Raw genomic sequence first — 20,443 nt, 5'->3', positions numbered from 1 at the left:
CTTCCTAAGCCTTAGGAGTACCCTAATTAAGTTAATAACAATGTACCTACCTATATAGTTTAAGTTTAAAAAATTTGGCTCTCAAAAGAAATTTCAGTCGTTGTACTGTTGATATTTGGCTCTGTTGACTGAGTTTGCTGACCACTGCCCTAGGGCATCATCATCTTCAATTTGGAACAGATCCTCATTCTTTCTTGTCTTTTACATGCTTGACAGTTTTAAAGTACGCAGGCCAGTTATTGTGCGGACAATGCTCGCCTGTCCGTACCGTTTCCCCGTGACCATAAGCATGCTGTGCATTCTAAACAGAATTCCCACCTTTATAATGCCACTCCATCCTGTCCTAATTGGGCATGTGAAGCTTGATCACCTGGTCAAGTTCATCTCTGCCCACTTGATGTCATGTTACCCACCAATATTACATTTCCTCATCAACTGTGGCATGCACTAAAGACTCTGGCCTGCACCAGCTACCACAATGACAGTCTACATCTTTTTGGAAAATACATAACTGAATTTGGCCAAGGCAGCACACACAGACAAAAATGCAGTTAGCACTTATGTCTTCCCTCAACAGAATCCTTGAGTTTTCCGTGATGTCTGCTCCTTTTCCTTTCGTCTGATCATTTGCTTCTGCTGGTTCCTAAAGTCCTGCCCCCACCCCCTTCCTTCTGTGAACTAATGGTGTAGGCTGCGATAGGAAGATATGAAAAGAGAACAGTGCAATCCAAGCAGAATACCTGGAGCCAGGTAAGATTGTTGTTATTATAAGAGTGACCTCTATCTATGAGTTTCCTACTGTGTGCACAGCCTGGGCACTGGGCTCTGGATGCTTCTTTCTAAATATACCTTCATCGATGTCAGGAGGCAATCCGCCCACAAACACCTTGCGGGAATATCGCTCCACTCTTTCTCCATTCTGGTGAGTGAAGCAGTGAGGTGAACCCAGGCCACTATGAAGAGGTTGATCCCCACGGCCATCATCCAAAAATCCATCTTCCATTGGAAACAGTGAAGACTGACCTGGAATAGAAAGCAGGAAGAAAGCTAACAGAAAATGTTCCAGGCCACTGGTTATCTTGCACAACAAACAAGGCAAGCAGCTGATTCAATAAAACTGCGGCTTTTCGTTTTCTCACTGAATAACAAATAGCACCACTGCGATATGCTCTTGAACTCCCATCACCTTCAAGTCCCAACTGAGTCAGAGAGAAAGGACATGGTTAAATAGAGGGCTGCTCAGTTATCCCTCTGGGATCCAGTGAGGTGGATGGAAGAGCAGCAGGGGAGAGCACTCCTTTGAAAGCAGTTGGCAGTGCACAGCAGTGCCTTGGCAGGGCCCCACGGCCACTGGCAACCTAGACATGTACACTGAGTATTAGATTCCACTGTCAGATGCTAGATCACTAAAACTTTAAAGAAAACAACAATAATATGGCCTGCACAATCTCCTCTAAGAATGTTCTTAAAATGAACGTGTTGATTTTTAAAGTGAGCACTCATCTTAGTTACATTAACTAATGGGATACAACTAAACCCACTTAATGCTATTATCTAACTTCATTGTCTGGTCTAAGAGAATTGGAGATTTTCAGGCATGCTAAAGACGTATTTTCTTTCAGTTGAGTAATCATCGCCTACAGTGCTATCTAATGCTAACATCTAGTCATTAAGTTTGATGTTGAAGATCCTATCTAGGATATATAAGCAGAAAAGACCAGAGATGCCAGTGTTTGTATTCTTCCCATATTGACCTGACAGCAAAATTCAAACTTTGAAATAATGAGCAAAACACAGAGCTACAAGTAAGTGCAGAATCTCCCCCGCACTGGCCACTGCTCAGGCTGCCAATCACGTCTAGGTCGAGCACAAGGAGCTTGCTAATGGGCCCGGGAGAAATGCTCTCAAGTGCTCTTCCTTACGAAAACATTCCAATGTCCTTTGGTGGCCACACTTCTCCTCCTTCCAACTTTCACTACTAAACACAAATAATAACAGTATATTTGTTATCCTGTAAAATCACAGCTCAAAGAGGTTATGTAATGAAGACTAAAAAATGACTATAAAATTGGGAGGCTATTTCCTGAATGATCTTCAAAAATCACTTACATTTTGAAGCTCTAAAATTTCTAGAGCTTTCCCCCAATGTTTCAAATGTATACGATTAGCTACTTATATAGCTAATCTCCTTTTAAACCAAATGCATTTTGCTGACTTGGTTAAAAAAAAAAGTAGACAAGGTATTCAAGTATAATTGAACTTCTAATATACTCAGGTATTTGAGATGATTGGGGCTGGATTTTCTTTTTTAAAGAGTCTTAACTTTTTTCTCCTAAGAAATTCATTTTAGAAAGAAAAAAAGGAAACATCTTTATATATAAATAAGTTGACTTTATAATGTAATATAGGAAAATTATTTTAGTTCAAATCCAAATTCTACCATTTTGACTCCTTAAAACGAGAATGTCTACAATGTTAACTACAATGAATAAAGTACCTATGAATCAAGCCTAGGTTTCATTCACCCACCCGCTGCCCCATGAGGGTTAGAAATTGAGCAAACTTGGATCCTCTCCAAATACAACTATACATTCAAAAGTTAGAAACAATAATGTTACCTCTCCTTCGCCCATATGTCCTTGCTGCATGTCAAATGAGAAAAAAAAAAAACACAACCTTTCAAACATTGTCAAAAGGATCAATTGTGATTTCATCTACCAGCTTTGTAATTGAAAAAGATTGGCTTTATATAATTTTGTCTCAAAACAAAGAATCTGGATGGTGAGAAGTCAATCTTATACTTTCTTTTTTTAAGTTCTTCAAGGATACTTGTTTTAAGGGAAGCTTTTTGCTGTAACTATCACTCAAGGTCCAAACTAGTATAAAACTAAAGGAGCATGGCATGTGATCTAAACCAACTACCACATCAATCTTCTTTTCTCTCAGAATTCCATGCTAACTAGCAATTTAATGAACATCACAATATTTAATTCTTGGCTATTTCACCACGACAGGAGAAATAGCAATTGTATACTACTCTCAATTAATCCCTAATAAAGAATATCATAACACATGAAATCTTTAAGCAATTTATAAACTTCCTTTTGGTCAAAGGTTTCTAGACCCTAATCAAATCTTCCACTCTACCCCAAATGTTGAAAAGTACAAAGTTTGGCATTTTATCACCAAGCAGGTGACAGCCAAGAAGAGCAGTATATTCATATTATATGTATTTTCCTGAATACTCAGGAAATGGCCACATGAACTTCTAATCTAAAACTTTTGAGAAAATGCCTTCCCTGAAAAAAACTGGCATTTATAAGCCCAGCCTGTCCAAACACCTCAATTTTATTTAACAAATGTTTCTTGAATGCTCACATTGCTGGGCACTATGGATAAACACACAGAGCCCTGACTCCACGGCCACGTAAGTAAACACTGAGACTGTCATGTGTCTATTTGCTATGACAGTTAGGTGACAGGTGCAACAGGAGCAAACAGGGGAGGAACAATTGTTGTTGTGTTGTTTTTTTTAATCCTCACCCGAGGATATTTTTCCATTGATTTTTTTTTTTTTTTTTTGAGAGAGAGAGAATGGAAGAGAGAGGGAAAGACAGAGAGAAATATTGATGTGAGAGAAACACATTGTTTGGCTGCCTCCTGCACGTGTCCCAACCAGGGCCTGGGCCAGGGAGAAGCCTGCAACCGAGGTACATGCCCTTGACTGGAATCAAGGGTTACAGTGTAACCCTTCAGTCCACAGGCCGATGCTCTATCCACTGGCCAGACAGGCTAGGGCGAACAATTGGTCTTGATTTAAGGGGCAGAAAGAGGGGTGAGTAGCATTGGAGTCGCATCTGACCTTAAAAGAAAATCAGAGCAAGGCATTGCAGGGTGGTGGTGCTGCAGACAGGGGTGCTGTGATGCTCAGGGACAGAGGCCCAGAACAGAAGCAGATGGAGCAAGGGGGGTCTGGGCTGGAGATGGGGTTCACACAGGAGGAAGCGGAGCTAGCATAGCTCAGCTATAACTGAACTTAGAGGTGCCACATGCGTCTTCTCCAAAATGGAATTATGTCTTAAGCAAAATACATTTCTACCATTACTAGAAAACACTGGATTACACCAAAGTACTTGGGCAAATGGATTAAAACAGCATCAAATCTCCCTCAGCGGTTAGGTTTTCCTTTACGAGGCCTTGTTTGGAGAAGGGAAAGGTACTCTTTTACCTTGTCAACCTGACAGAGGTCAGAAAGACAAAGACACCACAAAAGCAGATGCTTGTCCAAAAACATTCTATTCATACAACTGCTCCAAAGACACGAGAGTTTGGGGAAACTATTGATTTGAAAATCTGGGTTCTGTTGATCTCAAAAAGTTAACAGATGTTGCCTGGATTTCTGAGAAAATATATTTGAAAAGACTGGTCTTTTAAAAGCTACAAAACTAACATTAAAATCTCATAGCTTCCATTATTTAAAAAATAAATATAGTTTCAGGAACAATAAAGGCTACAGATCAAAAGCAAATTCAAATACTCTTAAAGTATTCAAATGGTACTTTCAAACTTTGATTTTGTACCACAAAATTAAGCTGGTTAAATGCTGATATTAAATCCTGAAAACTATTTAGAAACATTTTCCCACATTAAGAGAAAATCAGTTATTGGTATACACTGTTTATAATTATAAAAACTGCCCATCCTTATAGGGAAATTAATATAAATGAGTACCAAAATAATAAAAACAATGTTATTCTAGAACACAGAAAATGAACATGTTTAAATGTATGAGTTCTACTTATTATAATGCTATTAACACTATACACTATCTTTAATGTAGACTTTGACATGTGACATATATAGGAGAACGTACACAAATCACAAATGTACAGATCAATAAGATTTCTATAACGTGAACGCACGCATGTAACCAGAACCCAGATATTGACAGAATGGTCAATGGTGCCCTTCATCTTACGGATGAAAGATGTACGCAGCACCTTTTCCTCACCAACTGCAAAGTATACTTGGTGCAAACACATGATGAAATACTTGTAACACAGATAGATCCTCACCACTTTCCTGAGGAATCTGTCTTGCAGACAGATTTCCAATCTCATGATTATCAAGTGCTGCATATTTTTGATGTTTCTCAAACATCCAATAAAGTAGCAAGTAAAAAAAATTACTTTAAATATGTTTAAAGAAATCTACATTTGGAAAACTTCTAGCTAAGTCAGCTGAAATAAACTGCTCAGAATTTTTCTTTAATTACCAAAGAGTACACTATTAAAGGATTTCAAAAATACATGCTATTATTAAATAAAAATATTTTAATCCCCATTGGGATTAAAATGAATACTATTTATATGTTTATCTACTTTTCTTAGTTTTGATTTATAAAATCCTCAATAATTTAATGTTTAGTACTAACATGATTCAAGAATGTTCTAAATGGTGTGGTGAAGGCAATGGGGTGAGCCCTATTCCAATATGTGTCTTTATAAGATTTCAGGACACAGACAAGCACAGAGGAAAATCATGCAAACATAGAGAGAAGACAGCTGTCTACCAGCCAAGGAAAGAGGCCTCAGAAGAAATCAACTCAGACTTCTAGGCTCTGGTACTGAAAAGAAATTTCTACTTAAGCAACCCAGTCTGTGGTACTTGTTATGGTGGCCCTGGCAAACTAATATGTATCCAAAAGTAGCTAGAAAACTTGTTTGTTTTTTATATATGTAGAACCCAAGGATTCCCCCTCAAAAAAATCTCTACAACTAATAACCCAGCAATAAATTGAATACTTCCCTAGAATGCGCACTATAGCATTCTTTGCACAGTTATCAATTATTATTTGTTGAATTATACTGGCAATACCTTTAAAAGACATGGGTAGTATATGAAGGTCACTGCATAGTATGAACACCAGTGAACCGATGACTGAGGATGGAAAACTGACCCCTACAACAGTGATTCACCCCACTGGATGAGTAAGCCCTTTTTATCTCTGTATGTGCAAACTCCAATGTCCTTCAACACAATGTATTAGGCTTTTATTTTCAGTTATAAACTGAAAATGAATTAAAATATGAAGAGATTGCTTTTAAAAGTGAATATAGTAAGTTTTAGGTTATCTACCTTAACAACAGACATAGAAAGCATGTTCAGCCACAATTTTTATATATTCTTCTTAATCCCTTGTATTGTATTTTTTCCTTATAAATCTTTAACACTAATATTCCTAACCAAAAAATGACACTCTAAATATTTTCATTTTACTACATGCCAGGTCCTATGCTAATGATTTACATGCATTTAATCTTTATCCCAATCCTATGACATGGGTGGTATTTGTGACTTTTGAGTTTACCTTCATTAAGCACAATGTATTACACCAGATTTGCAATATATGTGCTTCCAAAACCTTAGCTAAAATTAGAACATAGCTCATAAGAATCAATACATGAATGAGATCAATCTATCTAGAGAAGCAGCCCACCATAGAAGATGTTTCATAAATTTGACTGAAGAGAGTGGGCTACGCCTATGCCTAAATCAAAGTGACTAAGAAATTGTCTCAACACCCCTCCATCTCCAACTCATTATAATTTCATAATTGTTAATCAATCTTCTATTATAATCTACTTTGCTATTGAAGAAAAATAAGTCTATCAGTCGACACACATCTGGTCTACCTAGAAGGGTTATTTCCCATTACAAATGCATACATTGATATCTGATCCTAGTCGGTTGGTTATTAGGAACTAACACTTGATCAAATCTGACCAAATCAAGTTCTGAAGCCCTAGATCACAATACTAGGTCTGCGCCCATGACAGGCATAACCTCACACTCTGGGGGTCTTGTCTGAGGAGCCAGCACGTCTCTTCGACATATCTTTATTCTTTCTTTATCTTCCTATCTTTCAGTTAAAGCGGTGTGAACCTCAGCCAGTATACCCTTATAATAAATACAATTTCCATGTATGCAATGGTAAAAAACATCTAGTCCCAACAAATATTTTTGGGAAAAGATTACCTTTATTTTTTTCTTTGCCAAGTAAATGCCTTTAAAAATGATCTACTCATAAGAGCAGAAATAATTACGGGGGCAGGAGGGAAAGAAAAATCTCATAAGAGATGTTTTTAAAAAATTAAGTGAGTTGAGCTTTAAGGACAACCCGCTAGAGAGTGTTTATTTTTCTCACCTCAACAAAGATGGACCCAGGGCAACTGATCTAATTCAGTGGCTTCATGAGGAGACAGGGGCAAGGAAGAATTGATCACTTTGTCTAAGATCACAGAGCAGTATCTCAAACCTGGTTCACTGCCATTTCCATCATGCAGCCCCGACTCTGCAGCTTGTTCCCCAGGGAAAGCTACAAAGGCAACCTTTACATGATCCCCTTATCCTGATGCCACTGTCACCACTGGGTTTTGTTTTCAGTCTGCACACATTTCTGCTGAAATATTATATTTTGGCCTTATTTCTGGCAGCGATAGTATGAAAAGACCAAAGTCGGGTGAACAAGTAAGGTTTTTATAAACCGCATGTCTCCAGAGGATCTGATGCGCCCACAGCCACTCTCATAAATCAAATCTCCTCATTTTTCCTGGCGCGACAACCCTATGTCCTTCAGAACACTGACTTCCAACACTAGCCAAAAAGAGGTCCAGTCATAAAGATAACTTTAATTCCCCATTCACAGTAGACCACAGACAAGGAGTAGAAGTTTTTTTGTGTGTGTTTTGTTTTTGGAATGATGAAAATAAAGCTATTTAGTCAAGAATACTTCTTAGAAGTGGTGGGACATAAAATGAGTTTTGACAAATGGAAAGCAAAATGAACATAAACATTTGAAATCCACTCAATAGTAAATGAGTAGGAAGAAGTAAACAAGACCCCTGTATTCCACCCAATTACTTTAACTTATAGCACTACCAAACAGACCCTTTTTGATTCTTTAATTCCTTCTGCACCTACGTCTCCTCCTCCCCTGTGAAATCTAGTCTGTTTCAGCATAAGCTCATCAAAACAGAACGCCACAGCACAGTGGTAATATTTAGAACTGCAATCTACTTGGCTATTGAGACACTGCGATGGCCATAAACCTTCATTTCTCTTGTTCTCGTTCGACAGCAAACAGTGAATGACCTTGTCCTTTGCAATGTCAGCCCCTGTGGTCTCCGGCAGCTCTTCCTGGTTTCAGATCTCTGATTATCCTGGAACATTTCTCCAACTACGTGGAGATGGTTTTTATATTGACATTTCGAAGGTCACTCTACAGAAGCTCAAGTTAGATTAAGCCATCCTGTTTATAACATTATATAATTCTCACTGTGACCGAATTCAAGACAGAGAACTGGTTGGCTCTCAAAGTTCAAAAAGGTCTTGCCACAATTTGGAGGAAAAGTAATTATTCATAAAATACCTGATAGAGTAATAGCAACTTTCAATTGTCATTACAGAATAAACTAATGCCATTTCTCTACTTACTGAAACACAATTACTATATTTTTTCGCCTATACTAACTGGTTTCAGTCTATGAACTTCACTAGGGTAAATCGATCATCACTTACCATTAATAAGCAGAGAGCTATCGGATCCTGGATATGAATAGTTTAGACGACCTGAAGGTAAAAGAAGGCCGTTACTAAGTTTATTTTCTTCATGGATGGTTTAAGCGTATGCAGTAACAAAACTGAATTGCTTGTTTTAATGGGTAAGGTATTAAAAAAGCTGCATTTGGGATAAAACTTCGTTGTGCTAATAACCACAATGAATCAGAGGACATACCAATCAGCACGTTGGCAAACATTCAAAATGGGAAAGTCTGAAAGTAGGAAAGTCATTTGGTCATTCTAACTTCTAAATGCCCATGCAAACTAATTTTCTTTATACCATTATGTTTTACTACCAGTTCATAATGACAAGCTTCACATTTTTTTTAGCCCTATACATGTGAAAAAAATTCAAATATATAGTTTTTTATTGCTTTTTAGAAGTAATTAGCAGAAATATTTTTCTATGATTTAGAACAAAAGTGCCAGGCTTGTGCCTACATGCACAGATATGCTAATGTGTTTAAATTTGCATTTTGAGAATCAGTACAGAAGGTAAAGAAAAACATACTGTATTTACATGTGACAGAAAATATCAAAGCACACAACACACAGCACAATGCCCAGAGCACAGCAGACACTCAAAAAAATACTGGGATAGTTTCCCTTGAATTTTTAAGTGGTTCAAAACTAGGTTTTGAACCTAAAATGGACACCCACTATTTGCCTCAAAAAAGAATTTGTGAAGGTACTAACATTTTGGAGGATGCAACTTCTTCTAAATTAGTAACCACAAAAAAAGGGAGGATGGCACTGGAAATGGTTTCTCCCTCTATAAGGAATTCAATTTCTTTCTTTCTTTTTTTTTTTTTTATTGATTTCAGAGAGAAAGGGAGAGGGAGGGAGAGATAGAAACATCAATGATGAGAATCATTGATTGGCTGCCTCCTGCACGCCCCCTAGTGGGGATCGAGCCAGCAACCCTGGCATGTGCCCTGACCAGGAATCTAACTGGACCTCCTTATACAACCACTGAACTACACTGGCTGGGCAAGGAATCCTATTTCTGTTAGGGGAGAATTTCTACATTTAAGTTGAGGTATCTAGACCACAAATCCTTACTGAATGCACACCATGTACCTAGTTCTATGCTATACATGACAAAAATCATTATGGAAACATTTGTAAGTCCCCATGTTCCACGTGCCCATCTGCACCCACCTTCATGGTGGAGAACTCTCAACAAAGTCTTGCTCATGTAAGGAATGGACAGGGGAACCTGACTATTACTAGTAAGTAGCTACCATAGTCCAGCCCAGCACTGTATAAATGAGTAGTGTGAGAATTTAAAACCGACTCAGAATTACAACTGTAATTCTAAACTCCGACGCCACAGAACCATAGGAGACTCTCCAAGGCTATGGAAAAGTGGGTAAGCAGAGTTTCTCCCATCCCCTGAGGCTGGGTGGGGCAAGTCTGCCAACATGCTGGGAAGACTACCCGGTTCACTGAGTACTGTGGAGACCAGAGCTAACCTGCGGGCCTATGGATCCAACAGCCATGTTTACAACTCCAGAAAGGAACTTCAGGCCTCAGCCAGGCTTCAACCTCTCAAAATCCTGCTTCTTTGAAAGAGTCTCCACAGAAATGAACTCACACTGTGAAAAGAGAACATTGTTCTCCACTGTTAATAGCTTTAATTAATCTATATCCAAAATGTGAGACTCTAATATGAAACAAAATCTGAACTTAATAATTTTCCTGCAATTTACAATCAAATACAAGGATTGTTTTTACTGTCATTAAGTTGTTAATTGTTCTATTTAAAATTTCAGCTTGTTCCTATTAAAGGAGTGGAGGTAGGGTTGGAGATGAGGAAGGAAGAGGTACAAAATAACATTTCAATTTATTCCTAAAAATGGCTTCATTGTTTAATACTAATCACACAGCCCAGTATCCAGCTCCACTGGAATTCCACCTGAACTGCTGGACTATAAGCCCAGATCTTCTGACCTGTCACAAGTGCGCTTTTAAAAAAAGCACAGACTTGAGATGCTGGAATAAGAACATGACCCTTGATGGTTAAACACTCGGAAGGGGGTGAGCTGTTTCAGAATCACGTAACTCGTAGTAGCTGCTGACTTCCTATAATGGAGCACAGCATACATCTGTGACTGAAAAACCCTCGGGTGTTGAACTAACAGAGCCATCACACATACCATTTTTATTTATCTTAAAACATTTTGTGAAAGGATGATGTAAGTTAATACAGACATTTGTGTCACTTCATTAACTGAAGTGAAGAGGAAATGTTTCGTTATTTCGAAGAGGATATTCAGATATTTGAATATTTCAAATGCCAACATTCCAGCTAAAGTCCTGGCTGTTCCACATGAACTCTAATGCCTCTTCCTGGATGCCAAGCAAGGACGGGTAAGTGAGACAAATGACCAAACAGGCTGGCCCAGTTTAAGAAATCAAGCTCGGCCTCATCAGAAACTCACCTCTGGGTGACTTTTAAGGAAAGGAGAGGATTGTTTCAGCTCGATGGGCTCAAAAGGGTCCCTTCCCTCAGTTCTCGAGTTCGCCTCACAGCGCCCCTCCCAAGGAGGGCCTTTGATGTTTCTTCTGCTCCTGAGATGTCTGAACCCAGTCATTCTAGCCTCCAGCTAACACAATAGGGCCCCGGAGAATCACTGGCAAGGTTCAGAGTTTAACTCTGAAAGGTGATCCTTGTTTTTAATTTTCGACCTGGTCAGGTTGGAATCAATTTTGGTTTCTGAGTAGCAAATACATCTGGGACATTTTGTTAAACAATCAGTAATGGGTAATGCTTTCTTCTTCAATTTAAAAATATAAGCAGTGACAGAGCATTTTTTAAGCTTTCTTAATGCTTCCCTAACCTGTCTGCCCTATCCTTCTGCAAATTCCTTCTATAATTAAAATATCTCGAGGCACCCGTTCATGACATCCATCGTAGATGATACCTAGCACTTTCGTTCTGGAAACCTTCCCGGAGCTCCCATTTGAGGTCTTTCAGGTCTTCCACGAGCCTTTCACATGCTCCCTCTGCTTTAACATCCTCTGCTCTGTGGACGCCAATATACATGGGCACTTTTGCATTTTCTATTCCATGGGTACATTACCCACAATCCCCTCCTTCTGAAGACTATTTCTCAAGTCTTTTGGGTTTTTTTCTTTCAGATTCACCTTTTTCAGGGCACCATTCCCAAAAAGGAAACCCCCTTTTTAGATCAGCTCGCCAAATTTTATTTCTAGCTCTGCTGCCCCAGGCAACCTTCTTAGGTAATTATTTCAGCTACTGGCTTTCTTATCTCTCTTACATAATAACCCCTTTAGGAACTAGAGCCCTTTTTAACTAGAACCTTGCGTTTCCTGTTGGGGTACCAGGCAAGCATTCAGTGAGTTCATTCCCTGAATTTAGAACACCGGCTTTTCACAACTGAATAAAGCAAAATAAAAGAAAAATAACTGCTATATCTAAATATAAATATAACTCAGTGGTTGTGGTTTTTGTTTTGTTGTTGCTATTTTTTATTTTTATTGATTTCAGAGAGGAAGGAAGAGGGAGAGATAGAAACATCAATAATGAGAGAGAATCATTGATCAGCTGCCTCCTGCACGCCCCCTACTGGGGATCGAGTCCGCAACCCAGGCATGTGCCCTTGACAGGAATTGAACCCGGGACCCTTCAGTCCGCAGGTCAATGCTCTATTCACTGAGCCAAACCAGCTAGAGCGGTTGTTATTTTTTTATAACACATCCTATCTATAAACATAACCCAGGTTTGGGCACATTTAGAATTTAATTCCTCAAGGGAGAAGGAGGGCATTAGGATTTCAGACAAGTGAACCTATTTGGTAAAGAAAACAATCTCTGAATCATCTTGGTATTGATTGTGTTACAAATAGGAAGAAATACTGCCTGGTCAGCGGGCCCAATCTTAAAGGACACAGCAGAGTCAGTCTCTGGAGGCCAGCTGTGGCACTTGGAGCCAGGAGCCTGGCATACATCATGGAGAAGGCACAGGCTATATTTGGTGACATGACTCAACCTAGCCAAATATAGGCAACTGATACAGTGCAACTCTGGGAACCACACTACCAAATTCTACAGCCTTGAAAAGAGCCACACTCCAACTAGGCAATTCTATGCTAGGCATTTGCGAGTTGGGAGAGAACCAGTATTTACCAACCAGACTGACTAAGAATTGCTGGGGGAAGAGGTACTCAAAAGAACAGTATGTACTATCATATTCTTTTAAGACATTAACTAAAGTAACCTAGTCAGTGAGATGAAAGAAGAAAAGACTAGAAGGAAATTAATATATTAGCAGTATATGTGCGTATTACTTTCAAAATTAGATAAAAGTTATTTTCTAAAAAGTAAGCAGGTATTATTGCTACTGATGACTGAGCAGGAAATGATACAATAAAGGCTGCCCTTTCAAACACGCAAACAGCAAAATTATCAAATGCTCTCCAGGGCTATTAGATGTCATGCTGTGACCTTTTTCAGAATCATGCCAGCATTGCTGGTGGCATGGTGCAGGCCAAGGAATGACAATGGGGGATAGCTACCAGGTTGTCCAAAATACAGATGGATAGCCATGCAATCCTCTAAAGTGACAAGTAGCATGAAATTCTAAGTTAATGTTTTAATTGACTCACATTGTAAAAACTTGATACTCCAAAGAAAAGGCAGGGGTCTTCAGTGAACATCATTACAAATTTCTAATAGGGAAAGGGATACGTGTGGGCTTAGGCCCATGTCTAAGGTAGATCCAAGATTTACACACATAACTCATAGATGTGTATATACATACACATGCATTTGTTGTCGCTGAGGTACTCCTGCTACCTTGCTCTTGCTAGTTTTATTTATTTCATGCTAAGTGTGTCAAAGCCACACTGCAATAAATACTTTTTTAAAATATATATATATATATATATATATATATATATATATATATATATTTGATTTTTTACAGAGAGGAGGGGAGAAGGATAGAGAGTTAGAAACATCTATGAGGGAGAAACATCGATCAGCTGCCTCCTGCACACTCCCTACTGGGGATGTGCCCGCAACTAAGGTACATGCCCTTGACCGGAATCAAACCTGGGACCCTTCAGTCCGCAGGCCGACGCTCTATCCACTGAACCAAACCGGTTAGGGCAATAAATACTTTTTTAAAGGAGGTGCCCACCTGCCTTCCCATATCTGTTTTTACCAATGCTGCCAGAGACTGGCAGGTGCTGTGGTGGCCTAGACAGTGCATAGCAAGGCTCAAGAAATGTGTAATGAATTCAGTTTTGGAGTACCAACTTTATGCTTATACAAATGCAGAACACATATCAATATGCACTAACAAAAACGTATTCAATATGTTCTACCATTGAATGATATAAAGATAACTATTTTTAATAATTTATTCTACTGACCTGAAAGTAATTCCCCAAATCAAAATCTTATTCTCCCTCCTGACCTGTCTGTGATACAATCAACTTCCAGTAAAGATTTTTGCATGCAATACCACAAGGGGGGGACTGGCAGGGACTGACATCCACTAGAGAGGCTTCCCTCCCCCCCACCCCCCAAAAAAAGTCATTTAAATTAATAAATGCATACAAAGAGTTTAGGCCAAACAAAACCCTCTCTGGGACAGAACTGGCTTTCAGTTTAAAAATCAGGGCTTACAAAAATACTGACTTTCCTTGCCTCTCTCTCCAGGTTCATCTCTCCACACTGCCATTTCCCTTCCCATATTAGGTACTTCAGTCCGTCAGAACCACTGGCTCATTAACATTTACTTCTGAGTTCCTCCCTTTGTCTAGAATGCCCTCCTCCCCCTTTACCCTAGTCTCACCACTCAAACCCTCACCCTTCTGCCCAGTTAGTGTCCCTCGTAAGCCCCACCTTCTGTGGTTAGTTTTCCTATCATAAGCCACCGCTCTCAGGTTCAGATAACCCACGTGCTCCATACAACCCCCTGGACATTTGTTACACTGTATTTAAATGACCTATTTCTAAACTATCTCTTCCTCTGGGGCAGTGGTTCTCAACCTTCCTAATGCCGCGACCCTTTAATACAGTTCCTCATGTTGTGATGACCCCCAACCATAACATTATTTTCGTCGCTACTTCATAACTGTAATGTTGCTACTGTTATGAATCGTAATGTAAATATCTGATATGCAGGATGTATTTAGGCGACCCCTGTGAAAGGGTCGTTCGACCCCCAAAGGGGTCGCGACCCACAGGTTGAGAGAACCACTGCTCTAGGGCAACAAGATCTTTCCGGGTAGATTTTGGGATCTTACATACCAGAGCTTGGAGCAGGGAAAGGTGCTCAGTAATAGCTATTGAATGAATGAATGAATGAATGAAGCAAAGCAGCGATGGGTGGTCCCTCTGCCATGGAACATGCAGTGAACAGGGTGGAGAGTGAGACCAATCCCATCTTGTGACCTGGGTCAAATTACTTTCCTTCTTTGAACTTCAGTAAAACAAGGAAATTTCCATTTATCTCAAAAGGCTATTGGGAGAAATTGATGAGACAATTTTTGCAGAATGCCCAGAAAAATCCCCAGTATACAGTAGGTGCTCAATTAATATTAATTCATTCCCCCTCCCCAACTATAAGCCAGAGATAACCAACAAATTTCCACTTGTGAGAGACAGAGAGGAAGGATTCCTTTTAGCCACATAAGACCCAAACTGGAACCTTGGAGAAGGGAGTAGCCATCTGGGTTTTTTTTCAGCTTCAGAGAAATGAGAATTTGCTAGTGTTTTGGTTACAAACATGAATATAATTCTTCCCTGGGGGGGAGAAGAGGGAAAAAACCTAACTCCTTACTTTTATAATAGCCACACTGGCAAAGCAGAAGTACTATTTTAAAAATGAAAACTTCAAAAATTGAACTTAACACTTTCCCTTTTAATAAAATCTAGGAGCATCTTCCTTTTGTACAAAAAGATCACATTTAATTTTTCAATTGAGATACGAGAGTTGAAACAGATTGTGAAGTGGTAAAAGAAAATAACCTCTATCTGTAAGATAAGCAAAGTCAATGATATGGGTTTCTACAGACTGTGGAAGGTTCCCTATAAAAGGTGGCTTTGAATCTAACTCAGGGCAGGTGAAAAGTTGCAAGATCTAAAAGCATCTCAGAATTTCAGGCAGAAGGGAATGTCTAGAGAGAGGCCAGCACAGAGCTGACCTAATTAAGGAATTCAAAAGATTTCCTACTGCCAGTAAGAGGAACAACAAGCCAGCAAGCAGGAAGGCTAATTTTAGCCCTGCCAGAAGACTTCTGACTTTAGATGCTACATTTAGAGGACAGAGCAACAAGATAGCTTGCCTTAAGAGGATGTTATGATACCAGTGATTAATGGTAATTTTTTTAGCTTTAAAAAACTAGGGATAGTTTTTGTCCAAACTAAACCAGTCAAAGGCAGTTTTTTGTGGGTGTCTGTGTGTTTGTTTAAGGATAATATAATGGGGGGGAAAGGTGGAAAACAGACCAACTGGTAATAGAAAAGCTTTAAGAAAAAGCCAAGGCAGCAAATTAAAATTCTCCTATCTCACACAAAGATTGATTAAAAGCAGGACGTATTACAAGAGGCATGTTTTAAAAGAACCAGTGAGTGAGCATCAAGAATTGTATAAGTGGCCTAAGGTAAAGTGGTTTGAGAAATTTCTCTCTGTACTGAATCGAGCATGAATAAAAGAGATCAAGACAAATTTAAGAAATCCCTGGGGACCACAGGTTAGGCTGTTTGTAAGAGATTGAGAAGTTTAGAGAGATAAGCCACTCCTAAAACTGGAGACTAAAGTCCAAACCCCAAAAGGCAATCTGCAAAGTCACTGGCTGGCTTTCTACACACACATCTATTGTCAACGCTAATCGCTTAATTAATACACATTCTGTTGATACCTAAGGTGCCAAGTCTTTCTCTTATTAGGCTTCAAAACTAAATAATCAACAGGCATTCAAAGGTATCTGCTAACCATATGGAGGATAAGCTGCATGAGGCAGGAGTCTTTGTTTTTCCTTCCCTGATGTATACAAACAGCCTAAAATAGTGCCTGGCACAGATAGATGCCTGATAGGTGTTTGTTGAAGGCATGGCCTCCCACAGCTTCAGACTTCACAGGAACTTATTCCAAAGAGAAGGGATGAGGGTGGAGTGGGGAGGGAGCGCAGCACTTCTGAATCACTTTGGGAGCACACACGCTTCGGTCTCATGACAGACCTGGTGAATCAGAACCAAGGAAAGAAAAGCCAGCCTGGAAAGTTTCCTCCCTGACTATTCCGACCTCCGCCCCACTGAGGCCCTGTCTATAAGAAGCCAGCAGGCGCGAGATCTGAATCTTTTGTAGATTATGATAAAACATAGTTCTAAAATTTTGTGCCCAGTCTCCTAACTAGAAATTAAGAAACTTTAATGCCTACTCTCTGTCTAAAATATACTGAGACAAAGATGTTCACCTTTTTTTATGTTTGTTCCCCTCTTAAGTGCTACACAATAACTACCTAAGCTATAGACCCAGGAGCTGTGTGTTCCTATCTTGATCCTCTAGGTACCAGTTACAGGATCCACGTTACAGAAGCTATTTTATTTCTCTGAACTTCAACTTCTCCACTGTGAAATGGAGAGCACAAAACTCGTGGAAAAGGCTATTGTAAGGATTTAAGGCAGAGATACTTTTCAGAAGGGGCACAGGATAAAAATCACAAGTGCCTCAAAAAAGGAGAACTGTCCACCAGTGCCTGCTGTGGCCTTCAATCTGCTACCTGGCACCCGGAATGACATGGGATTGGAATACAAGCACAAAGTAAGATGTAAGATGCTTCCACAAACCACGTGGCTTAAAGAAGACCGGCTCCCCCTCCTAAAGAGGGCTGCCATGTTACCCAACTCCAGGGGCAGCCTTTTGCCATACGGCTCCCCCTGCCCCCGGCGTCATGCCAGATGTTGCCTGAAGAGTCCACACTCCTAGCCTTGCCTCAAAGGGCAAAGGACGGCTTCGGATGTCAGAGACAAAGTTCAAAATGCTACCTGGTAGAGGAGAGAATAACCTCGGGTCCGGTCGGCAAGCGTCCCCTCAGTCCTCTCTGTCCTCCTCCTCACCATTTCCTCTAGCAAATTCCTTTTTATGTTCTGCTCCTTTGGGAAAGACGGCGATTCTAATGGTAGGCGGTTGAAGCAGAACAATGACGGAAGCTCTCTGGAGCAGTGTCTCATAACCTTGTATAATTAGTAAGACCCACTTTGATCAAAATATTTCAGAGAGGCCCCCCATCATGGTAACAACTGAAGCCCCAACCCCAATCCAGTGACTACTACCAGTCAAAGAACAGCACACAAAATGAAAGGCTACTGTGACTTCAGCAACACCTTTAAATTCAGGAGATCAGCATCCATATGCTTTTGGAAGATAATCAGGCGTATGCAAAAGACATCCCTATCATCTAACTGGAATACCTAGTCCTAATGAGTTCACAGGTCCATCAAATAATTCCCACGGCTGAAGGGGCCTGCGGTCCACACACCAAAAACAGAAGCACTTCGTGAGGTCAAGTTTAACAACTGTTCCCAAACATGATCTATTTAGGCCTGGCTCAAAAAGAAACAATGCAGTCTAGAACAAAGCCCTCACTCAGCCGACTAAATCTGATTCTTGGTTATCCCTTTACAAGCCCCCAATATTAAATACTGCTACACCAGGACGCACATGAAGTTCACACGCTACTTTCAGGCCTTCAATTCTCAGAACCTTCAATTCTGTCACTCAGGAAGAGCATGCCACAGAGACTATATGGAATTGCTGATGATAATTTGAAGATCATGAAGTTCAATCCCTCAATCCCTTCATTTCAGGTGAGGAAACCAACTTCTAGAAAGAAGTGACTGGCCTAAAGCCCCAGAACTTCGAATTGCAGAGCCAGCTTTGAACACAATCCTAAATGCTGCTTTTTAAATTTCTTACAATTTGGGAAAGTCTGTTTGTTAATAAGCTAACAGCTTCTAATCATTCACAATAAGAGATCAAGTGGCTGATTTAAATACCTCCATGTAACTGAGCATGGCAGACATTTATTATTTGTAATATTACAGCCAGTAGAAATTGGATTTTTTAGGTTCTTCATACTTCACTTAATCATGACTGTTCTTCCGAATTAAGATTTGCACTTGACTGTTGGTTTCTCAAGGATTAAAAAAGGGTCCTTTAATTGGTTGATTCCTCCTCTTTCCCAATGTCTGGCGACTAGCATCAGCCCATTTGGATTTGAAAGAGGTTATGGAGCTGCTTTCCTTCAGAGTTCCACTGATGTGTTACTGTTAGCTGGTGGGACCCGGAAGAACACAAAGGCCTGTTTTAGAATGGAGTGCACAGGCATGGGCTGAATTCAGGTCTGTCCGTCAGACGGTAAGAAAGCCCAGGGGCAGCCTGACCCTCTCACTGTCTGATGCAGAAAGCAGTAACTAGTTTAAAACCAGCTAAAAATGTATTCCTTTTGCGAATTTTTACTGCTGAACAGCAACAAATTCAGAGTTTTCTCTCCTTTCCCTCTTTTAACTTTGGTAGCAAGGACAGTGGCCACAGGAGGGGGAAAAACACCGAGCAGAGAAATTCACAAATCAGGCCAGTACAGCTGATAAATGAGTCAACTGCGTACAATATTTGGGCAATTCTATGCGTATCAGGAAGAAGTAATTTTGTGCACAAGTGTGTAACTGTTCTGTCCTTCCTGCTGCTAAACTGAAAGCAAAGACAATCTTGGATATTTTTATGACAGCTATGAAACAGACAGCAGTGCCTCCCTCACAGTCAGCAAAGAACACATTCCAGGGTCTCATACAGGATCAAGGCTAAGGCCTTCACGCCAGCTCCCTATTGTATTACTCATAGTCCAAAGGACTTCCATTATGGAACTATTAGCTGTCACCTCTCTACAGAATTATGTAACAGAGAGAAAACACAGAAAAGTAAGTGACATAGCAAGAGGTACACTATATACCAGTGATGGCGAACCTATGACACACGTGTCAGAGGTGACACGCGAACTCATTTTTTTTGGTTGATTTTTCTTTGTTAAATGGCATTTAAATATATAAAATAAATATCAAAAATATAAATCTTTGTTTTACTATGGTTGTAAATATTAAAAAATTTCTTTATGTGACACGGCACCAGAGGTAAGTTAGGGTTTTTCAAAATGCTGACACGCCGAGCTCAAAAGGCTCGCCATCACTGCTATATACTATTATTAATTTGGATGTGAAACATGAACAAAATGGATCTCTACAAATGTCCCGCACCTCCTCCACTTTTTTTTATATGGCAAAGAGGTCCCTAATATTTAACATCAACAAACTGTTGACAAAGTCAGAAAACCTTACTACTTAAATGTTGCTCAGATTTCATTTCTCAATGGAAAGTAGTATTACTGTCTGTCCATATGGCAATACCTTACTTATTAAGTTATACACAGAAAATGTGAAATGTAAAACATTACAGAAAAGCACTTAATTTGCTACCTGGTTGCTGCTTGTTTTCTGTCACATGTAGTTCATTCCTTTACTAATCGCTGTCGAGAATGTTTGTCAAACAAAATTAAGTCACAACAGCCACAAAATATGTTCACCTTAATACAATGGTTAAAAAAACAAAGTTAACGAGTTAAGAGAATCTTTTAAAGACATGCTTAGGAGCCTAAAGCTTCTAATAACACAAAGTGTTTACTGTCACTTTCTCCCTGCCCACCCCCCCCCCTTTCTCTCACCTCTCACCAGGTAAAATTAGAGTCTCGACAATGTTTGAAGAGGGCTACTCAGTTATCACGGCCTCAAA

General features: G+C 39.7%; 1 protein-coding gene across 6 annotated transcripts in view; it reads right to left on the bottom strand.

Moving 5' to 3' along the window:
- The window catches only part of CPEB4 (cytoplasmic polyadenylation element binding protein 4), a 56,069-nt gene that overhangs the window by 10,440 nt on the left and 25,186 nt on the right, over positions 1–20,443 (bottom strand). For 2 of the 6 annotated variants that reach the window (XM_059699224.1, XM_059699219.1), the window contains exons 3-5: positions 8,581–8,631; positions 2,619–2,642; positions 850–1,023 (exon numbers count right to left, since the gene is read on the bottom strand). The exons of 1 other annotated variant lie outside the window; for it this stretch is intronic. In XM_059699224.1, coding sequence (XP_059555207.1) covers positions 850–1,023; positions 2,619–2,642; positions 8,581–8,631 — 249 coding nt within the window. The remainder of the gene's footprint in view (positions 1–849; positions 1,024–2,618; positions 2,643–8,580; positions 8,632–20,443) is intronic. 3 more of the 6 variants (XM_059699220.1, XM_059699221.1, XM_059699222.1) reach the window with 3 other exon arrangements.

The sequence above is a fragment of the Myotis daubentonii genome, chromosome 5 (genome assembly GCF_963259705.1).
Source record: "Myotis daubentonii chromosome 5, mMyoDau2.1, whole genome shotgun sequence".
NCBI classification, from domain to species: domain Eukaryota; kingdom Metazoa; phylum Chordata; class Mammalia; order Chiroptera; family Vespertilionidae; genus Myotis; species Myotis daubentonii.
This window is presented reverse-complemented; position numbering and strand designations above follow the sequence as displayed.